Source organism: Aythya ferina (assembly GCF_964211825.1).
Source record: "Aythya ferina genome assembly, chromosome: 3".
NCBI lineage: Eukaryota > Metazoa > Chordata > Aves > Anseriformes > Anatidae > Aythya > Aythya ferina.
The window spans coordinates 28,466,616-28,488,383 of record NC_140298.1 but is presented as its reverse complement, the minus strand read 5'-3'; the positions used below and the strand labels follow the sequence as shown (position 1 = coordinate 28,488,383).

The window sequence follows — 21,768 nt, the reverse complement described above, 5'->3', positions numbered from 1 at the left end:
CCAACTGTGGGATTCTGCTTCTTTTTCTGTATTTATATGTGGCTCTCTGATTCACGGATACAGCAGAAGCAACTTCAAAGAGGTAAAAATCTAAAAGTTTTAAAGGGACTTGCTCGTCTCTAGCACACTTGAAGGTGCAGGAAGTCTTTCTGGAAAGACCAAGGGCTTCAAACCAACCAAAATGCTACTGAAAACTATCATTAAAGAAACAAAAGAAAGCACTGAATTCATTGAGAACATGAGTAGCATGACCTCTTATCGCTAATACACAGCTCTAAACACCTGATGCTTTGAACCATGTTACTTGTATTCTCTTCTAGATCTTTTGTAACATAATTAAAAGAATTGAAGCATTTTGTTGAGTTGAGGAACTCAATAAAAAAAACGTCATTCAAATTAAAATATTATTTACAGAATGGCCACTCTAACTGAAATATTTAAGAATCTGAACATCCCGATTCAAGTATTTCATAGCACTGAAATTTTAGAGGACAGCACAAGGGCAGAATGCATACTGCAGTCAATGTAGAAAAGTTCAATTTGGCATTAAAAAGAGAACACTGGACCCAATACACAACTGCATACTGACAGTTTGCATCATCTGACAACGATTCCTCCTGTAGCTTTAAATAAACTACTCAACAATCTCAGTTTCTGAAGTTAATTCTATGTGTTTTTTAAGAAATTTCAAAATGTTGGGTAATAAAACAAACCTGTAAGGAGCCCGAACACCTGCACTGTGACAGCGAGAGCAAATTTACACTATGAGTAGTAATTCCACCCAGCCAGGGGCAGTACACGGTCTGCGTAAATGCTTTTCTGCTCATAAGCCATCATATTAGGAATGGGATATCTTCAAAATTATTGATGATGCCAGGGGGCACAACCACAGAAAAAAACCCTCTATTTCTGGATCCAGCCATCTACCACAGAAGCCTCAATTACTAGGTAAAAAAGTAAATTACATGTAAGTTTTTACACACACACACCCCATTCTTGCTGGGAAAATCTTGGAAAAAAAATCCAAGCTCAACCAAAACATTCAGATTAGAGGCAAAGAACCAGCAAATAATAAATAGCCATAATTTAAAGTCGGACTTAGGATATTTTTAGGATGAACTGATTTTTGAACGTGAAGGTGGCAACACTGCCTTTATTCCTCTCAACCATCTTTTGCACTGCAGCACTTGGACTCACAGCACAGTGTTTTTTAAGGCATTGTCTTTTCCTGCTTTAAAGCTTATTATTTACTTTCAAAGCAATTACATATATGCTCTAAAATATTTTCTGCTATCACAACGAGTATCATTGCATGTAATTTTAATGACTCATCCTGCAGACAGACTGCTGCACATCCTCGTACAGCTACCCTCAGCAAACACGCTACCCCTGGTACTGAGCGCAATAACTGCAGTCAACCAAACATGCAGAAAAATAGTTCAGCCGGGTGTGTGTTCTTTACTTCAATTAAACTCACACAGTTGGATGCTTACTGTTGCCAAAACAGTAATATAATTTATACATTATAGTCCAAACAGTAAAACTACACTAAAAGTCATTTAACAATATTTATAACACCATAAAATACAGTGTTAAAATATATGAACTGCAATATGTACCAAAATTATAAAATTTGTTTCTCATCATCAGTGATTAAAACCAGGATCATTGCTCTAGCTTCAATACTCACAACCCTGGTGACAGATTAGAATTCAAATCTTAATGATCAATTTACAATTAACAAGATAGAAGTGAAACAAATTAAACCAACCATTATATATAACGAGACCCAATGGACTCCCATTGTTCCCCTTAATTACAAAACGCAAATCACAAATACACAGTGGGCAGTGTTAAGCATTAATCCACAACCTAGAAACTCAGATAGTGACAATCAGAGAAAAAAAAAAAAAAAAAAAAAAGAACAAAATAACGGAAAAGAAATCAACAAAGGACTGTATTTTTAAACATGCCTAAGCATATAAAAACCTTCCCAGACACTATCTTCTTTCTGCACAGCTTGAGGGGTTTATAATTCAACTGACACTGTCTTTCTGAAGTTTTTCTAATCCTGTGTAGGGGCTAGCTCACAAAAAAATGGCTCCAGCTTACATATAAACAAGAAAACTTCAGTTTAGATTTACCAGAAAACCTATATTTAATATAAAAACATACACACAATACAGAGGTGTCCACCTTAAGCACTTCTCACAAATAAATTTCAAATGTCTCTCATTACAGATGGACCCTTTATTTCCTATCAAGAAACAAAACAAATAAATAAACTGACTCATGCACCTCTTTTTAAAGAGGCTTGATCTGCTTTTAATAATGTACACAAGAACTAAGTTATAAAATCTTTCTAAAATGATCCTTTTTTTCCAGAGAACAAAGGTATAACTTTCTATCTCAGAACTGCATTTTACGCTATCACTGGTGATGATGAGTGTGAGGACTTTTGGAAAGGCACTACAAAAAGATAAAGAAGGATCATGCATTTAAAACCTAGCTGAAGTCATTTTCTGCAACTGATCTTCTGATCACATCATTTTTGAAGCCATCTATTAAGTTACCATTTTACACCATCTCCAGTTCTACCTTTCTTATCTCATTTTCATATGCTTTCCTAGTTTTGTCCTTATGTATCTGTCCATTCTTGTTACTGCCTGCAGCAGCACCCACTCCAGCGCAGGCAATCTCAAGCTATTTTTGGGCAACTGCTCAAAACTGCTTTCATACATTCTTCCATATTCCCTGTGCAAAGTATACCACTTTGTGGGGATCCAAGAGGGCTTCTTTTCCCCCTTCCAGGTTCTTGACATAGTCAGCTAATGCTGCTAGGTGGAGAAACACTTGGCAATCTCTGGTATTTATTTTCAGAGAATAATGTGTTTTCACAGTATGTTTTCTGTCTTTCCTTCATCCTTTTACAGTTACTAGTCTGTGACTGTGAGCTCTAGCAACAAAGTCTGTGTGCATTTTTATTGCTGGAATAATAATATGATTTGAATCTATTTAGATTTTGTATTACTTTGGCAGAGGAGCTCTGCTTTTTCAGAAGAAAAAATTCAGTTTGCTTCTCTCTTGAATACCCACCGCAGCATTTGCAGGGGAAGGTCACTTACATTTCTTCAAGTTTCTAATTTCTTCCTCAAATACTCAGGGTGGGATTCATCTCCCAACTTTATTCACTTAACAGTTAGTCAACACTTTTTATTCAGTGAAAAGCAGGATGGACAGTGGAGGCAGTACCTGTGGGAAGCATCATATATATATGTCTGCCCTGCCATCTACTTATATCATTCCCTTTTGACCATTCCCAAAAACAGGATACTGGGATAAATAAGCTCTGTCCCTGAGTGAGTGTTGACCCTGCTATATTACCTCAACAGGATGATTGAATCCATGCATCAGAAGAAAAAGCTTATCTTGAAAACCAATTTTACCTTTGCTGAGTGTTGTCTTACTTCACATAAGTCATGTAAGATGAATACTACTTTAATTAACAAATTCATTTTGCATGAAACTTACAGAAGTTGCAGAATACCAACTCACCATTTCAGCCCTGTTTAGTACTCTAAATATAAACCTTGCAGAAAGTTTCTACAAAAAGACTATTTTCACACTTAAAAAATCCTATTTCTTACTAGTGAAGAATACAAGGGCTGGATCCACAGAATTTGTATTTTTTTAAAAATAGTTGTGTGCTATAGAACTTAATTTTCAAAGATATACCTTAATATTTTTGCATTTATTGAAACCAGTTATTGCTTCTAGTTTTTAATTCTACTCCAGAATTTTCAATGGCTTTGTATTTAGACCTGCTATTGATTTTAATGAGCACCACATAACAAGTGGCAGCAGAATCAGAGCTTCAATGACAAGCAATTTTGACAACAATTTTTTCAGAGATAATTATTCAGTGTGTAGTATTATGAATGAAGCTTTAAGTAAATAATTTAACCAACATACTACAGATTGGAGAATTTAAAATATTTAGTATTTTAAATATAATTTCAGATAAACTAGAATTGTAGCTCCATTAACAATTTTCAAATTTTCATATTGAGTGTCAGAACATCAGAAAGAATGCAGTACTCAATTTTTACATTGGAATCATCTAGGAAATTTGAATTAATAGCCAGAAACATTGCATGAAAAGTAGAAAAGTAGAACTATCCTGGAAAAATGCATCCACGTTATTTAAATGTCATGTATTATATTGAGAAAATATGTAATACCTGGGACAACATGAGTAGTAACAAATATTAAAGTACAAATATAAAATAAGGAAGCATATCCTAATAATAAAGGGGACAGGATAAGAAAATATACTAACCTGTATTTTTCTGATATTTGTTCCAACTTTCTTGCCAACAAAAAACATTCTTCCTTTAATTTTGTTATGAATGTATTCTGGGAGGTCAGCAATGAGTCCAGTTCATTTACTAGAAATTATAAAATTATAAAACTAGAAAAATATTTTGAAACTGTATAAATTTATAGAGAATTTAGGAACTATTTAATATATTCTTAATTTCTTTTGTCTAGATCCCACTGTTCTTGGTATGTTTTTTTAAGCTTCAACTATCTGGACATGGAATTTTAACATTGTCATTCATCAGATAAAGGCTGTATGTCAGAATAAGCTAAAGCTAAAGTGTTAAACTGAGGTGACCATTGAATAAGGTCTTGTGTGAGAAGAATCACCATGAAGACTATGCATCTAATCTGGTGGTTTTGCTTTTTAGCTGGAAGTTTACTGATATTTCTGGAAGGAATAAAATTAGCAATCCATGCCTTAGCAGCCTTTTGCTTACTCAACTGGTGCAGAGGACACACTAGCAATCCAGACGCTCACACTGTAGACTCATTTCATTTTGTCATTTAAGAAAGCAATTATTTTATTTACTGTGTCCTGTGCTTACTGTAATTTATTTCGGTCTTTAACAATGAGATAGACTTACTGTCCAGTGAGAGTTGTAGTGAAACAATTTTATAAATTCATTTTCAGTTACTGTTAGCTTGTGCTGTACCAAAATTCACTACGAAAAAATTAAAGACCTTTATTCTTCCAAAAGGAAGATATTGCAAAATTATATTTCTTGCTTCCTGCTTTTAAAATCATTCAGAGAAAGACAGACCACTGTTACCCAAATTTCCTATATGCATGAAAGGTCATAATACAGAAGGGTTTCTTTATGTACATAACAAATACCTTTTATTTTCAACTCCTAATCCTATTACAAATATATAAAAACATACTCAAACTTAATGTTGTTTCATTTTTGTGTACTGGGACAATTTATGCACAAGGAGGGCAAATTACACATCTCTTGTGCAAAATTACACTTGGTCATATGCAGATGTGCTGGCTAGAGCAGTGAAATATGATTGAGTGCTTCCTCTCTTCTCCTACTGTGTAGATAGTAGCCATAACGTAGCAGTTTACATTCCCTGAACACAAGATAAGGTCCTTGTGTACTGTGATAATGTTGCTAAAAAGCAAAAAAATCGATGGAAGATGTAAATGTGCCTGCTACCTCAGGCATTAGCTGGCACTGCTTAGTAGTAATATAAGCAACATCATTTTTCTGAAGGCACTAGATGACCGGTGGACAATAATGCTATTTCATTAAACATATGAATATACCATGTTCCATTAAAGCTGGAGCTCCTCCTCCTTTCCATGCTCAGAGGTTAGAGATTTCCTCCCTAAAAATTATTTTTTGTTTATAAAATGAATTTTATTAATTTTATTGGCATAGTATTTCACAATGACAAAAGGCTTTTTTTTGGTTTGTAAAACCCATTTTACTCCCAGATTAAAGGTTAGAAGTTATTGATCAGCTAAATCAGTGCAGTGGAGTCTCCTGTTATGACAAGCTGAAGTATGCAAGGGATTAAATATCTTTCTTCTAGATTAGGGGTGTGTGGGGGGGGACACATACTAATGCTGAAAATGTTTGAGGCTGCAAAGATTAAATAAAGGAACATATCAATTTGGAGCCAGTGAATTACATCCAGCTGCGACAGTGAATTAAGAACCGATTAATGGCTAAAGCTTTTCTCCAGTTTGGATGCCGAAGCAAACTCATTAAGCTTTTAGAGTAGCTATAATGTGTGTACTGTGGGAACTGTTCAATGCTATTCAGGAGACTTTAACTGTAAGCTCAGAGCATTTCCCGCAGAGCTTCTGATGCTATTTTCTTTATATAACATGTGTGCCTGAAAATCCAGCCAAAAACAAGCCCTTTGTTTTTCTACTTTGTTGTGGTCTCTCTCAGCTTTACGTTTCTTGAACACAGGTAAATAAACTCATAATCCAGATGGTGCAACAGATGTGAGAGCAGCACTCTGAAATCAACAGACAGTGGGCAATACTTTCCATTTTCTCTTTTAAACGCTAACTAATATGTAATTCGGAATCTCCGGTGTAGTTAGCATCTGCTCCCTTCGGCCAGCCAAAGGTTACAGGTGTTCCTGATGTCATTTCACAGTAAGGCGTGGGCCTGGCTTGTGAGTGAGTGCCCAGGCTCTAATCTTTCCCTACCACCTACCAGTTTTCTCATGCTGGGCCTCCATTTGCTGCATCTTCTGTGTCAGCTCCTGCTCTCTTTGCTGGGCCTGAAGGGCTTGGGCCTTTGCTTCATTGCTAATGCTGTGCTGAATGCTCTCTTTCTCCAGTCTATAAAAAACAAAGAAAAATAAAAATCATGTATTGAAAATGCTAAATAAAAAAGGTAAAGTAGGATATTCAATTAATAAAAACAAAGAAGAAAATCTGGCCAAGATTTCACACGAAGCATTCCTTTCCCATGGCAGGTTATACGAACTGACCTTTTTCTTACAATGTCAAACATTCTCTAGTGACTAGTAGAAAATTGATTAAAAAAAAAAAAAAAAGGGATTCATTTCCTAAGCAAAAATTAGCCCTTACGACTAAAATATCATTTTATCTTTTAAAATTTTAAACACAACTTCTTTTGTGTAAGGAAGTTCCCCAGCATACAGTTTGCACTCAACAGATTATTTGCATTTTCTTTTAAATGTTATCTATTTAATACTGCAATGAAACTTAGGGACCTGACCCCGAGATGGACTGGTTCCCAGTGAACCAGCAGGAGACAAGTCAATAGGAGCGATTGCCACAGTGCTCATAATTCAGCTACTTTCAAAGCCTAATGAGTTTTTTTTAAGCAACCAAGCAAGTTTTAACTATTAATTTATGCAAATAGGAGATGAATGCATCCATAACAATACAGAAGCCTGTTTGCACCACGCAGGCCCAGCCCGTTGTGGCCCTGCTCACTGGGGGGTTGTACAGGAGGGTCTGAAGCCCAGTACTATTATTGAAGTACGCAGGCAAGAGAGCAATTTACTTGACCAGATATGCAAGATGGGGCAATCTACTCCCGAGGCAAAACAAATGCTAGACTACCACACTCCATTGAAGCATTTTATTTAATGCAAGCCAAGCAAAAACAGCATGGAAAATAAGAAACAAAAAGATATATGCATATAAATTAGAAAAGATCCTCAACTGCAAATTCATATCTAGACTTTCCCAAAGGTCGTAAATATTTATCTGGTGCTCATTTGGACCTAGAGTCAGAATTTCTGTGAGTTCACACATACAAGAACTGATTTCTAGATTTCAATGGACATAAATATGTACACACTTTTCTCCTGAAACTACATTTAATAGCTTAGGATAGGTTTCAATAGTCTTATAAATGTGTGATAATTCCCACTTCAGGTAACTACAAAACAGAACACGGGCATAGATCATATAAGGATAAAGCCACATCTCATGTGGTTGCTGCACTTAACCTTTGGATCAGTGCCTAATAACCCATCCGAGATATTGCAATATCTCAGCATGACATACACTATGTTAAATCTTCTCTCTTAAATTTACCCCAAAGCAATACAAATGGTGGGTCACATTACACTAATTCCTGGTCCTGATGTTGCAAGCCCTACCTGAGGCAAAAACTCCATTTGAAATCACAGGCAGTTTTTTTCTGAGGTGGGACTGAGACTGATACGACAGAGAATATACTTAAATAACAAGAATATTATAGCTTTCAGGAAACAAAGCACATTTTAAGGAAATTTCAAACATCGTGCTACACCTTATCACATCATTCTCAGAATTGCTTCGTAACTATATTGGGGCTATCCTAAGGAGTGATGCTTACATCACTTCCTAAGTATAAGCTCCAAATCTGGAAAACATTATTATGAAAAATAGTTCCATATTTGCTGGAAAGGTCTATCTAACCCCTTCCCCCGCTTGCAAACCTCCTTTGCCTTCAGACAGTTGTCACGAGCACTGGACTGCTCAAAAAAAATGCACCAACACCTAACACATCCCCCAGACACTTCCAGCTAAATAAAGTGCCATTTGTACATTATTTTGTTTAATTAATATTTTGTTTGTCTTTGTGTGAGATGGCTGTGGGCAGTTATCTGGCACACAGCTGGTTGGCTAGCCTTCTGCTAGGGGTAGCCTTCAACATGTACCAAGCTGCACAGCTCAAGCTACCAAGGTAAGCCTGTACAGGTCCATTTCTCATTGCTGGGAACACTCCTGTCTAACAAGAACACATTAATGGAAGAGAGCAAAATAAATGGAGAACCTGATGTCACCTAAAAACACCTTCTTGCTAAGGGGACCCATCCAAAAAAGCCACTCATCTGTGGTACCTGCTGGGTAGAGTGAATGAACAGGAGCTCAGAAATGGTGGCGAGTTCCTTTTGTCTGAAGTGTATAAGGGGTGGGTGAAAATAGGAGATTTTACGTAATGGATAAAAGCTTGACTATAAGACTAGGAAGACAGTAAATCTTTAAGCAGAATGGTAGCTGACTAGTCTCAGCCTTAGCACCTGGAAAATTTGTGGATTGAGACATACCCAGTGCCATATAAAGAGCAGGACCCAAGGTGTCTAGAGCTGCTGAGGAACGAAATGTCTGCTGGAGCCAAAGCTGTCTAAACTGAGTGGTGAATCACCCACACATTGATTTGACACCTTCCTTGTCCCCTAAGTTCAATCTCTCTGCCCTCCTACAGAAAATTTCCCCGATATATTTTACACATACAGAGAAAAAAAAAAGCATGCATAAAGCACACAGAAGGCCCAAGAAATTTCAGAACTATTAGTAGGACTCCTGATACAACCAGAAAACACTGCAAGAGCTTTAGAAGATTTGAGAGTGGCTACTTATTTACAATTACTCTGAAATGTGAAAGAAAAGGAGCTTAATTTAAGAAAAAGCAGAGCTATCAAGTGTAGACACACAGGAAACAGTTTTCGATGACACAGGTAAGATCAGCATCAGAAACAAGAGCTCAAGATTCACCAGACCTTTTTAAAACACCAGCTATGGCTACCAATGACAAGGATCTGAAGCAGTTCTGCTCTACTGGTCTGTTCTGCAACAGAATGCAAACACCCAGGCAAAACTGGAGGCAGCAGCAGGAATTCAAGTTCTTTAACACAATACCCATTCTGAAATACCGAGTAAATGCCTATCTGATAATTAATTCTGGATTTGGCCATAATGTTGTTCAATTTTACTAAAGCAGGAGCATTGAACTCAAGGTGACTTTCATTTTTGTGCCATGAAGTCAGAAGCAACCAAAGACTCACTTGCATGGAAGCAAACTTAAGCTCTCCTTGAGCTCTACTCTGAAGTAGAAATTTTCCATGATTTTTATTCAGAACACCCATTCCTCTGAGCCTGACTTATTGTTGTCAAGAGCAGCCTACTGGGTTAACTTGTTCACATATCTCAATGAACAGCATAGTGGTTTGCAGGGTCTGAAAGTTCTGCTTTCCAAATAATTGTTGTCAAAACTAAGGCCAAAATAAAGTGTAGTTTATAGCACATGAAGGAGACAAACACTCCTTGCTGAAAACAAAGTGAAAATTCACCTTGACCTCAAAGGTGACATGAAAAGTACACTGGCTGAATTTGAGCCACCAAATTTAATAAAAACAAACAAAAACCTTCCCCACCACTAGCAAATGAAAACTGGATCACAGGTCCATTTTCAATAGAAAACTAATTCTCTCTGAGAAGTGGCTCTCAGTAAAGGAAAAAAAGAAAGAATTTATAAACTAGTGAAGTTAAAGTCAGATTTCATAAAAAATAATTGGTTTTCGGCTGCAAAAGGACAAAATTCAGACTGATATAACTTTGAATTTCACAATGCAGTTCAGCAGTAGGTAATTCTGCAAGACTTTTTGCTCTGGCGAGAGTTCAAATGCAAAACAAAAAGCCACAAGATAAACCTCAGTGTAGAATTAGGCCTCTGACTGGAAGTTGCCAGCAAGCCTTCTCACAAACAGCTATGCTGTGAAGCAACCATGCTTCCTATATCGACTATTTGATTTTTCCATGAGATCAACATGTGACATTTTGTAAAAAGCTAATGGATCCATTAGGAAGGACCATGAACTTAATTGAACAAATTAAAAAACTTGAGCTATTATGTCAGTTCAGCAGCCCACCAGAGTTTATCATAACCTTATTTGTGCCATCTTTGTTTCTTGTTAATTATAGTTAAAAATGTAATTATAAAATACTGTGGGGTTTTATGTATACTTACTTTACACTCTTCTAGAGGAAGTGAGCTTCTCCCAACATTTTTTGCAAATAAATGCATAGCATAAGCTGCTATATATACCAAATGGAAAATCAGTTTTGAGAAGGTACCTACTCACTTAATTCCCATTATCTTTCTAAAAATCTGGCTTGCAAGCACTCGAATCAATTCAAACACTTTTGAAAACAGGACTTGAAAGCCTATGTGTGTTAACAACTTCAACGACTTCAGCCAATAACTTTGGGTACAAAGACTCTGCAATTCTGTATGCAGTCTACTTTGCAAGCCTTCCACACTACAGGTCTAATGCACTGTTCATTACAAGCAGCACCTGAACTTTCTTACAGGTTTTTCATGTTATTATTTCAGCTACAGGTGTCAAGGGAAGAATAGAAATCAGAGCATAATCTTGCTCTTCTCTCAAGCAACATAGCAACACTTACAGTAAAAAAAAGGGGGATGGGGTGGGGAATAAAGAACAAGATGTTGCAATAATCCTTTTCTGTAAGGCAAAACATTAGAAAAACACTTGCAGTCTCCTACTGTACTATCAGAAAGCACTGAAATACCATGCTGATAAAGGTCATAAAAGAATGTATATAGAATAAGATCATACTTTGGATCAGAACACTTCACAAATTTCTTCCCTCTGTCCTCCATACGTATCTTCATAACTGTGTCATATGCCAAAGGATAAGGGATTGTGTTTTTTTTCTAGTGAGTAGACAAGGCTTAAAGGCTGGTTTTCAAACATGAAAAAGAAATCGTAAGGTACCTAGAAGTCATTCTTCCCTGGAATGGTCTTAAATCATTTTCTCTATTAATGTAAAACTTTTAAAACTGCTTTCAGACCTGCCTTTTAATTTAACATCACTGTAGTATAATCAGTTATTTTTAATGGAGAACATGTTTACATATTTATGCTATCTGAAGTTTTAGTATTTCAGATACTTAGATAAGGAAATACAACACTGAGATCCCAAATTGTGCTGATAAAGAAGTAAATGTTGGCTTTAAGTGTAGCCATGATTCAAAATTATTATTTTCCACATCTTACAACTTAACAGAGCTCTACGAGCATGTACCTTCTCTGTATGTTAGGATAAAGTCAATAATAAGACTTAGGGCCAGAAGATTTCTCTCTCTTAAGTCACGCTTCTAGGAACCTTTTACTTAGTGTTGGTTGGTTCTTCTTTTATAAAGCTTACATATTTTCATCTAACTGATCCTTGTTAATAAAAAGGATTGCTGTGGCTGAGGATATAGCTGGACAGTGCTTCATGGTTTCCTCTTACCACTGTAGATTTTTTTTCAGTACCTGTTATTTTTGTAGTAAAAGTACTGATATTTTTCCATACCTGTGCAAAACCACTACAGCATGCTTTGGCTGGCTAGATTTTATGGCGCTTGGTGCTTTTACAGGACTGAAGGAGATGAATGTTCTGATGTCCAAAAAGGAATGAAAAAAAGATGTACTCATGCATACAACTGCAAGAATTACATAGAAATATCTTGTAAAAACATCATGATCAGGTCACTTCTTTAAACCTCTCCAAGGAGCTGATAAAGTGCCCTTCCTGTATCCTATTGTGGGAATTATCCACTGAGTTGCTCTTTATGTCTGTTTCCAAGAGCTGACCGGATGCTGATTCTGGAGCTGGCTGCCAGGTCTTCTCAGAAACCTGGAAAGCTCAGGTTTCTGGAAGCTGCCCCAGCCAGCACACTGTGTTTGGTGAACTTTGGTACAAGCTACATGTGTATGGTCAAATTCTGTAGAGACCTGATTATTACTCTAATTGGTAGAATTGGAGGTTTGCATCATTTTTAAGAATTCACATGGTTCTATTTGAATTGAAGTTCATAAAAACAACTTTTTTTTTTTTTTATCATGTTAGATGCCTAGTTACATTAGTTAGTAGATACAGAGAGTTTCATAAGCAATGAAACGTTACAGTTTTCTTCTTATAACCATATGAAGAAGCTACTGAAAGTAATAAAAAAAGTTATGCAAAGGCCAAGGGTGGTATGAAATTAAACCTTCAAATTGACTCAAAAATTAAATATGGATCTGGAAGACTAGAATATTCTACAGCTATAACTTTAAAGTAAAAATACCTTTGAAGTAGGTTAATGGACCAAACATGAACAAAACTTTTTACTACCCTACCTTAAATAAGTGATTGGAAAAGACAGCTCTCCCAGGGTACTACTACTTCACAAAAACACCTCAAACACAAGGATCATTTTTGGGGGAGAAAACAAGACAAGATGTTACATTTTAAACTTCCACATTTTAAACTTTTGTCAAGAAACTAAGTACAAACATTTGACAAAATCATCACAACTACTTTCTCCACAATACAAATAATAAATAAGGTTACACAACTGTATCCCCATCCCCAGAATCCAAACGATGTCAACCTCATTATAAGACATTCTGCTTTTTTCTGAGAATTTCAATTTTGCTGAGATGGAAAGTTAGTGCATATGACTTTCTTGTTCCCACTGAAACTTTTTTCCCTGCTTTCTCTATTTAAAATGTAGTTGCACAATTGGAAACAGCTTATAACTTTTATATATGTTTGCACTTTATCCAGTATATAGTATTAAGAGATCTATTGACAAAATAAAACAAAGTCTAGACTTCTGCTTTGACCTTTAAACCCTGCCAGAGGCATCAGAAGATAATATTTTTAATGGCTCTGCATGAAGATGATTCCTACTCTACTTCTAAATTACTTAGTGTACTTGAAAGCTACTTCAAAATTACCACTAATTGTAGATACTGATGGGCATGTGAAAGATAAAAGTTGTAAGGGCACACAAACTGAGAAACACAGAGTGTTACTCCTATGCAAGTTCATACAGTATGAAGAAGCTTGAGTATAGCTAATTTCAGTATATGCATTACTGGTGGTATATCTACTGCTATGTAGCAGATCTATTACAATGAGAGGATTGGATTTCTTACTCATTTTAAATCCAGCATAAAAGAAAGAATTTGCAAATGACTAGCTTATAACACTATTCTATTCCTTTGGTGTCTTGCCTTCAATGTAGACTATAACTACTTTTCAGTCTAGATGGTTTTCTGTATGCCAAGCCACAGCTAAACTTTATCATTAACTGCCCTCTATTTCATTGTTAGAGAAGGCAAAAACTGTCTCTAACAGTAGTACCGTGTTAGGTCAAATATACTGACTTAAGACCAAAATGTTGTTTTTCTGGTGCATCTATAAGCCTTGTCTGCCAGATATGTACATTGCATGTAAACACCCATCCTGCAATGGTTATTAACATCAGATTGTGAACTATTTGGCTGATAAAAACAGATAGAAACACACAATTAAATACAGAAGTTGCATGGGAAGATGCATCATGAGAAGTGGTTTCTGCGAAGTCAGTTCCCAACCCTAACCACTTCACAGTACTATGCTCTTTTCTATAGAATATTCTTTCCCCCTTCGCTCTTTGCCCTTTTCTACAGAATCCTCTTTCCACCTTTGCTCTTTGTCCTTCAAGCCACTTCCACAAATGGCTAAACATTGAAATGCTTGCTTACCATATAATATTTTCGCACGCATTTACTTTGCACACATAGTTATGAAAATTATTTTCACTATATTTAAAATAAAGGAGTAATTTGCTTGACTTATTGTGATTCCTGATCTTGGTACCAGCAGTCTCTTAGGATGCAGTTTCATAACAGGTTTAAGCCAGTCTAAGGTGATGTTGCCAGTTTAAGGTCTCTCTTTTTATCCTCTAATAATTAGCATTCACACAACTTATCCTGCAAGAGCATATGATGCTTTTTCAATTTGAAAAAGAACCCCGTGATCATAAGGGTGCCTGTCTTCCAGTGCCAGCACATGTAAGGGCCTAGAGATATGTGGCCAGGCAGAGCCACATGTCACAACTCTAGGGAATCTGAGTCTATGCTTCAGTAGCAGCACAGACTCAGACCACCACAGAACAATTGTGAATCTGTACTCCAAGTCTCAGCTTGCTAACATGATACAGTAAATTCAGTCTTCAAGCTCCTTCTATTGAATCAGAAAATGATGTAGCTAAATGATGCAGAGATCTGATCTATTATGAACTCACTCTGCCAATTTCAATTTTTTCAAAAATTATTTGGGTATGTTAATTTTGTACCAGCCAGTTTTATGCTGAATCAGGTATCATCTGTCCTACTGGAGCAAGCATCAGGTCAGCATAGACACTGCATTGCATGCTCTGCCTAATTGAAAAGAAAAGTGACTGTGTGCCCACACCTGATCCACATCAGATCAGCACAGCTGAATGATCCAGTAGATCACAGATGCGCTCTGAATGCCTGCTGAACAGCCACCTCAAATTTTTCAGACATTCTGTTTGGGCAGACATACAACTTCCAGTTTACGTTACCACGCTAGCTGCAGGTCTGAGGCGCTGAAGTTGTTAATTCTTCTAAACTACTGCTGAAGTTGAGAACTTAGGAAAAGTATTCTCTGCCTCCAAAAGACCAAGCTTCCCATGAACAGCCTGGGAAGAAGAACAGCTTCACACAACAAATCATCCCTCAGGAAGACAATCTGAAAGAGAATATTTGATTTTGAGGGTATTTGATCTAGGGAAAGTTTGACATCTCCCCTGCCCTACATCAAGATACCACACGTTATAGCAAACGGACAAAGTTGTGACCAAAAAGCAAGACCAATCGAGTACTGTGCTAACATTACATTGTACCTGATGTTAATTTGCTTAGATTTTACAGAAACATCCTAATAAAAGACATGTTTACCTACCCGCATATCACAAGAGCTAGATATGAACAGGTGAGTCAAAAAATAAAATTCTAGCCTCGTGTATCCTTTATTGGTTCTTTACTTGTCTGACTACCTACAGCATAATTTTGGTGTTACCTGATTGCAACATTATTTGTACATTAGTATTAGAAATAATGGACAAGCAGTATATTTATTAGCCAAAGGTGGTGGTTTTTTTTTTGGTCAGTTTATAAAGCTCCCGTCTTTATGCTGTCAAGATTAAGGAGAAACATGTTTCAATAGCAACTTTAAAACTAAACTCACAATTACTACCATTATGTTAAGTGCTAGATATCCCACTGTGCAGTTTTGCTTTGTGAATTTTTACCTTCTTCCATGCACACTTTTAGCCACTGATCGCACAGCCTTTCAGTGTTTTCTGCCTTTTCCTTTAAATAAACTGGCTCTGGCTCCTTCCATCTGGTTCCCCTTCCGTCAGCAACCCTGCACCTGTTCACACCTCCTCTCCTGTTGGATTCCACTGAACATTTCCTCCTCTGCCAGGGCTATTCTGGCACTCGCAACCTTTCTGTCATTCAATCCATCTGTCAGAAGTGAACTTTGTTTACCGCAAGCTTCTGCTTTCTTCTTCAAGAAGCAAAGCCCCTCAAGGTCATTGTCAAATGAACTGTCGGCGTGGATTTAAATCCACTTCTGCTAACCAGCAGAAGATGAAGTTCTTTACAGTTCTCTATTTGTGAAGATAGGTTTGGGGTGTAAGAGAAATAATACAGAAGTAAAATAAGAGACTTTAATCATTTAACTACAACAGCTAATATGTTCTAATTCACATACATATACCTCCTTGCAAAGACTGGCAGAATCTCTCAGGACTTGCAGAGAGATTCAAAGAAGTAGAAAAGGAAAAAATATGACAATAAAAATAACAAATGAAAGCTTTTGACTCACTTTAACACCATGCAACAAAGATATTGACTAAAAATGCAAAGATAAAATGGGAACAGACAAGTAAGTTTACAGTAAAACCTAGATGCGGCCAACAGCATTCATTGTAAATTATTTTATCTGTGACAGTTTTTTTTTTCCCCAAACTTACCTACAGATGTTTAAAATGCAACACTCTTTAAGGAGAAAAAAATCCAGAATATTTTTCCTGCGTTTAAGCCTTGTAAGCACACATATGCAACTCTTTGTTAAAATACTGCCTTATACATTGAGATGAATTGTAAAGATTCTTTGTCAGGGCTGAGACTAAATTCACATTGTTAACAGGATACATTATTTTTAGCAACTCCTGTGCCCCTATCTCTTTTCAGGAATAGATTCTGATAACCACAAACTCCTGAATTATTAACTAACCTCCTTGACAGTCTCATTCTTCTAAAATAAGAAATACCTTTCAATTTCACTGCATTTATCTTGGGCATCCTTTAAAAATAAATAAAAATGAAAATAAAATCTTTCACTAAGATTAACTATAGTACCAAAAATATAAATACATATTTTAAGTTTTAAAAGCAATTATAATGAACCACCCATTTTATTACCCTACTACCACAAATGAATTAAAGTAAAGCTTTCTGGGAGCAAATCCAGGAGGTAATCCAATCTCATTAGCAGAAATGCAGTTATACTTATGTTAGGTCTGAATTTGACTCTAATAAAAATTGCTTTGACATATACTACATAAGTTTAGCTGAATAATAACTTAATACTGATACATCCCTTACATGGGAATTAGTCCCTGCATTTGCAAAGGAATGTTTTCTGATTTTATGATCTTCCATAGTAAACTACATACAGGTCAACAAAAGCAGTGGAAATGGAGGAGGAACTTTGGAACAAATAGAATATACAGCTGTGTCTACAGCTGTACTACTACCATCTAACTACAAAATAAAAAAAAATAATAATAAAAAAAAAAAAACTTTTATTCCTTATTTTGATTTAAGCCCTGTAGAAGGTGTCTGAACAAGGAACAACTAATCAGAAACAGTTGCTCCTGTTTCTGCAAAAGCTTAGTTTGATACTCAAATCACCAGGAACACAGGGGCAACCAATGGTAGCATGCTATTAAGCTTGCTGGGCTGCCAGCACAGACAGTGAAAGGAGGTCAGCTCTGTCGAGCAGCTGATGGCAGAAGCAGCGCTCATCTGCTCACTCGGGACACGCTGCTCCCAGCTCACACTTCCCCCTGGCCAGCTACCGGCACCAGGGCACCGGGCACAGGGGTGGCAAGAGCAGCCCAGCAGCCAAAGCTGGCATGCTCAGGTAATTCGCCTTCCTTTCTCCATCCATTTACAGAGTTGACAACCTACAGTTTGATGTTCTTAAATGTCAAGTCGAATCAAGTCCCTAATTAAGGACCTTTGGGTTCTCTGTTGAAATCTTTTCTGGGTAAGGATTTCAGGAATGGAATCTTGCACAGGAGAAGAAACAATCACTGTGACTGCATGAAGTAAATGACTTCCAGTATACTATTGAAAGCACAAGGCAGCTTTTAAAATTAAGTTCACAAATACCATGCACTGATATAAAAATTATATTTAGCTTGTTGTAAAAACAAGCCTTCAGATGGACTTGAGAGAAAAGTCCTAGAACTAGTCAAGAATAAGGATAAAACTCAGAAACATTTTTCCAGTAGCAAATTCAGCAAAAAATCCAGCAGCTTTGAATATGTGTCTGAAAGATTATTATGGTATAAAAAAAGCAAAACAAAACAAAAACCAAAAATCGTTATCCTGTTGTCATTAGTCACACAAATAGAAAGCCTAATTTGAATGAGATCAAAGTAAATATTTGGTACACACGCATAAACTTATTACTGTTACTGCTGAATAATAGCTGCTCAAAACAAAGACCTTATAAAGACGCTTGTTTTCTACAGCAGTTAGTCTCTTCTGTATTTCATCTGAATTCGCTGCTCGCTCCAAAGCGCTTTAAGTATTGTCACCGCTCCTGAACTACACTCTCCATGCAGTAGCAATTTGGCTGCCTCAACAACCTGACGCGATGTATAAAAGATGAAATCATTAGAGAAATTTGATGTGACCAGTTGCAGTTTAAATGCCACAGAGAAAAATTTTGATAAATCTAAGACTTGAAATCTGAAAATGTATTATTGCTTCTTCCTGGAAAAAATGTATTGCAGGACAATAAATTCAATTGTAAGCCATGTTTCAATTCTTTACAAATGAAAAAAGATTATTTATAATGATTTTCATATTCAAAATTAACAACTGATTTTGGATTTCTTTTTTATTCATTCCCTTTATCTTTTTTCTTCCTTTTAAACTTCAACAATGGCCTTTAAATGTTTGTACAATGATCTTAAATATGTTTAAATGACTAAATAGAAAGATATTTAAATAACTGTGCATTATCTTGACACAAAGTTTATCAGCTTCAAAATTTCTAAAAGGCACTGCCAGAAGACGACAGAGCCGATTTATTTCAAATCATTCAGAATCAGTCTTCGTAAAGCAGCATATGGTCTTATCATGGCAGGTAAAATATTTTACCTTCTATAATAACGCAGAGCAGCTAATTTATCTACATGCTGTATAATGAGATAAACAATTTCAGCTGCACCATGTAAACCTGTAGGCAAGGGAGAAATATAACCCCCCACGTTACTGATTTTTCTGCCTGTACATTCACATAATTGCTAACAAAAGAGGTTATTCTTTCTTCTATCCTCTATCCTTCTAACCTTAAGGCAAGACCTTCTTTTCAGTTGTGGAAATATTTGCAGTGTCTACAGCTGCAGGACAAAGAACTGAGACATTTTCACAGAGTTGCTCAGGGAAAAAAGAACAGGGAAAAAAAAAGCTTTGCGGGATTCTATTGCAAGTAAAGCAGAGTGAATGACAACTTTCAAAGCTACCACGATCATTTACTAATGTGCTGCTATACCAAATAAGTCTAATTTTTTTTGACAGCACCAAATTAGATTTATTGCAGAAACTGCTGCATAAATAGCATATGGCTATGTTATACCACCTATTTCAAATTCCTGTAATGTTTCCTCCCCTCCCTGCTCAAAATGGATAATTGAGCCAAGCTATAAACCTTCTGCAAAAGAGAGAGACACAAGTTCAAAAGTAGATGCAGGAGATGCATGTTCCTTTGTTAATTGCCTAAGGAAGTACCCCACATCACAATCAAATACAACTGGGCAGTAATAAGTCAGGTCTCCGTTGTTACAATTCACAGTTTTATTTCCTACATCCTTGATAAAATTTTGTTTTCATTTCTCTTTCAAGCTGACAGTCATCAACAGAGGGCATGTCCTAGTAATCCTCTCTCACATGGCCACCTCTTAACTCGCACAAGAAATCCTATTGATCTTTATTCTTACGCAAGTAAACTTATTCAAGTGACTGAAGATCAGAAGGCTCAGACCTCAACTCGCTTCTCACAAGCTCTCATTTATGAAGAAGGAAGTTCCTCCTCCGAGCAAAAATAAAACATCACAAAACTGACTTCATTCATCGGAGGGGCCCAGCCCTGTGGGACGATGCTGACCTACAGCTTTTTGCTCCATGTCAGCAGGAGCGAAGTTCTCTCATTGGCTTGCCAGATCAGGCCCCAGATCTGTGTGTTTTTGTGTCTCTGTAGATCTTCAAGTTCTACATTCAACACACTGCCACAAGAAAACGCAAATCCACATGCCCTTATATCCTACGACAGAACTAAGGGCCAAGACATTTTTGAGGGTAACTGGCAGCACAACACAGCAAGACAGGATGGGCTCGATGCTCAGGAGGCTGCAAGAGGAGCTGGGCAGCGAGCTCGCACCTCCCTCCACCACCAGCGGCATCAGACCGCTCTGTCCGCCTCAGAAGTTTGCACGGCTTCTGCCCCAAAAAGACATTGCAAGGTCTTCTCTCAGACCAACGGGCACACCACTGCACACATCGCACGGAAAGCTGCGGCTACCCCGCCGCTTGCCTCTCAGTGGTCAGTCCTCCCAGCTGCCCTATCTGTTACTGTCTGATTAGTTCTGCTAAGGAGCCCCTCCCCGGCCAGCTTTCCCCGCCATCTGTTCCACACGCGATGGCTGCCGCCCAGCAGCCTCGCGCTGCCCTCCTACCTGGCACCCGGCTCCCGGCCTTACCCCAAAGTGCTAACACAGGTTCTCGCTGCTGGCAGAGTCAGGATTTCATTACTACTACTTTGACAAGTGCAGGGTTGTTTGTAATTTCTCTTTTATCCTGATTTTGATTGTACAACCACCTCCCACTGATTCAGTTTGCTTCAGTTTTGTTGCTCACAGATTTTACTCTCCACATTAATCTCCCTCTGGCATGTTACTGCATCTGTTCCCTTTTTTATTATTAATTTTCAAATTCCCACCATTTTTGACAAAAAGGAGGTAATCTACACTCTGCTTCTGCCCATTTCATTTTCTTTAATTTGGAAGATAAGTATGAAAGCATGCCAAAGAAGTTAATTCTCCGTTAACAGTTTATTTTCTGGCATCCCGATGCCTTTGTATATGAAAAACAGATAGAAATAAATGTTGACTGAATCACAACAACACAGTCACAACCATCCCTAAATTTAATGAAAAGTAAACATATGAAGCAGAAACTAAAAAGTTTATTAGTTATCAGAGTTGTTTCACGTTATCACTCCTCCCTGCATTTTAAAATAATGGTTTTGTACAAAATTAGCAAATACAAAAAAATTAGAAATCAATCACTGCTTACACTTCATTTCAGCTTTCCCCCTTTCTCCCCCTACAATGCAAGTGTTATTGGTCCTTTCATCAGCCAGCCAGTCTGGGAACATAAAACATATCTCAGTCATTTAATATTAGCAACAGCATTTCTTCAACTGTTATCTCATTTCCAGCATAGATGATGGACTCTTTCTAATGTGCTAAAATTCTTGGAAAAAGCACTGCAGTAAGTGTGCTGCTGACTACCATTTACTACTAGAAAAAAAGAAGACCACAACACACCAGGTACTCTGCAACTACCTAGAGGACTATGTATAACTAGCTCCAATAAATCAAGAAGCCAGTTTCTATTTTATAATTTCATAGTGTAGTTTAAATTGGGCATTTAATGTATGAGGTAATGCTGCAATTCTAACAAGGAACGCTGATGACATCATGAAGCACAAGAGCAGTGACTAAATAATGCCACAGGAACCTGGAGGTGGAATGATAGATCTACGTGCTTTGTTTTATTATACAAGTATTATCGTAAGTGTTAATGGAGCCATTGAAACAAGCAAGAGGCTGCTAGAAGACCTGTGCATAGTAAGAACTGCTACAAAACACTGTACTCACCAAATACCACTGTGTCAGATATACTGCTTTCTAGACATCACATCATTTGTACAGATGGGGGAGAAAAGATATATCACATAAT

General features: G+C 37.0%; 1 protein-coding gene across 4 annotated transcripts in view; it reads right to left on the bottom strand.

The window, feature by feature from the left end:
• The window catches only part of SDCCAG8 (SHH signaling and ciliogenesis regulator SDCCAG8), a 111,238-nt gene that overhangs the window by 45,667 nt on the left and 43,803 nt on the right, over positions 1-21,768 (bottom strand). For 3 of the 4 annotated variants that reach the window (XM_084515080.1, XM_084515081.1, XM_084515082.1), the window contains 2 exons: positions 6,561-6,688; positions 4,340-4,448 (listed from right to left, as the gene is read on the bottom strand). In XM_084515080.1, the coding sequence (XP_084371206.1) occupies positions 4,340-4,448; positions 6,561-6,688 (237 nt within the window). The remainder of the gene's footprint in view (positions 1-4,339; positions 4,449-6,560; positions 6,689-21,768) is intronic. The other variant, XM_084515083.1, reaches the window with a different exon arrangement.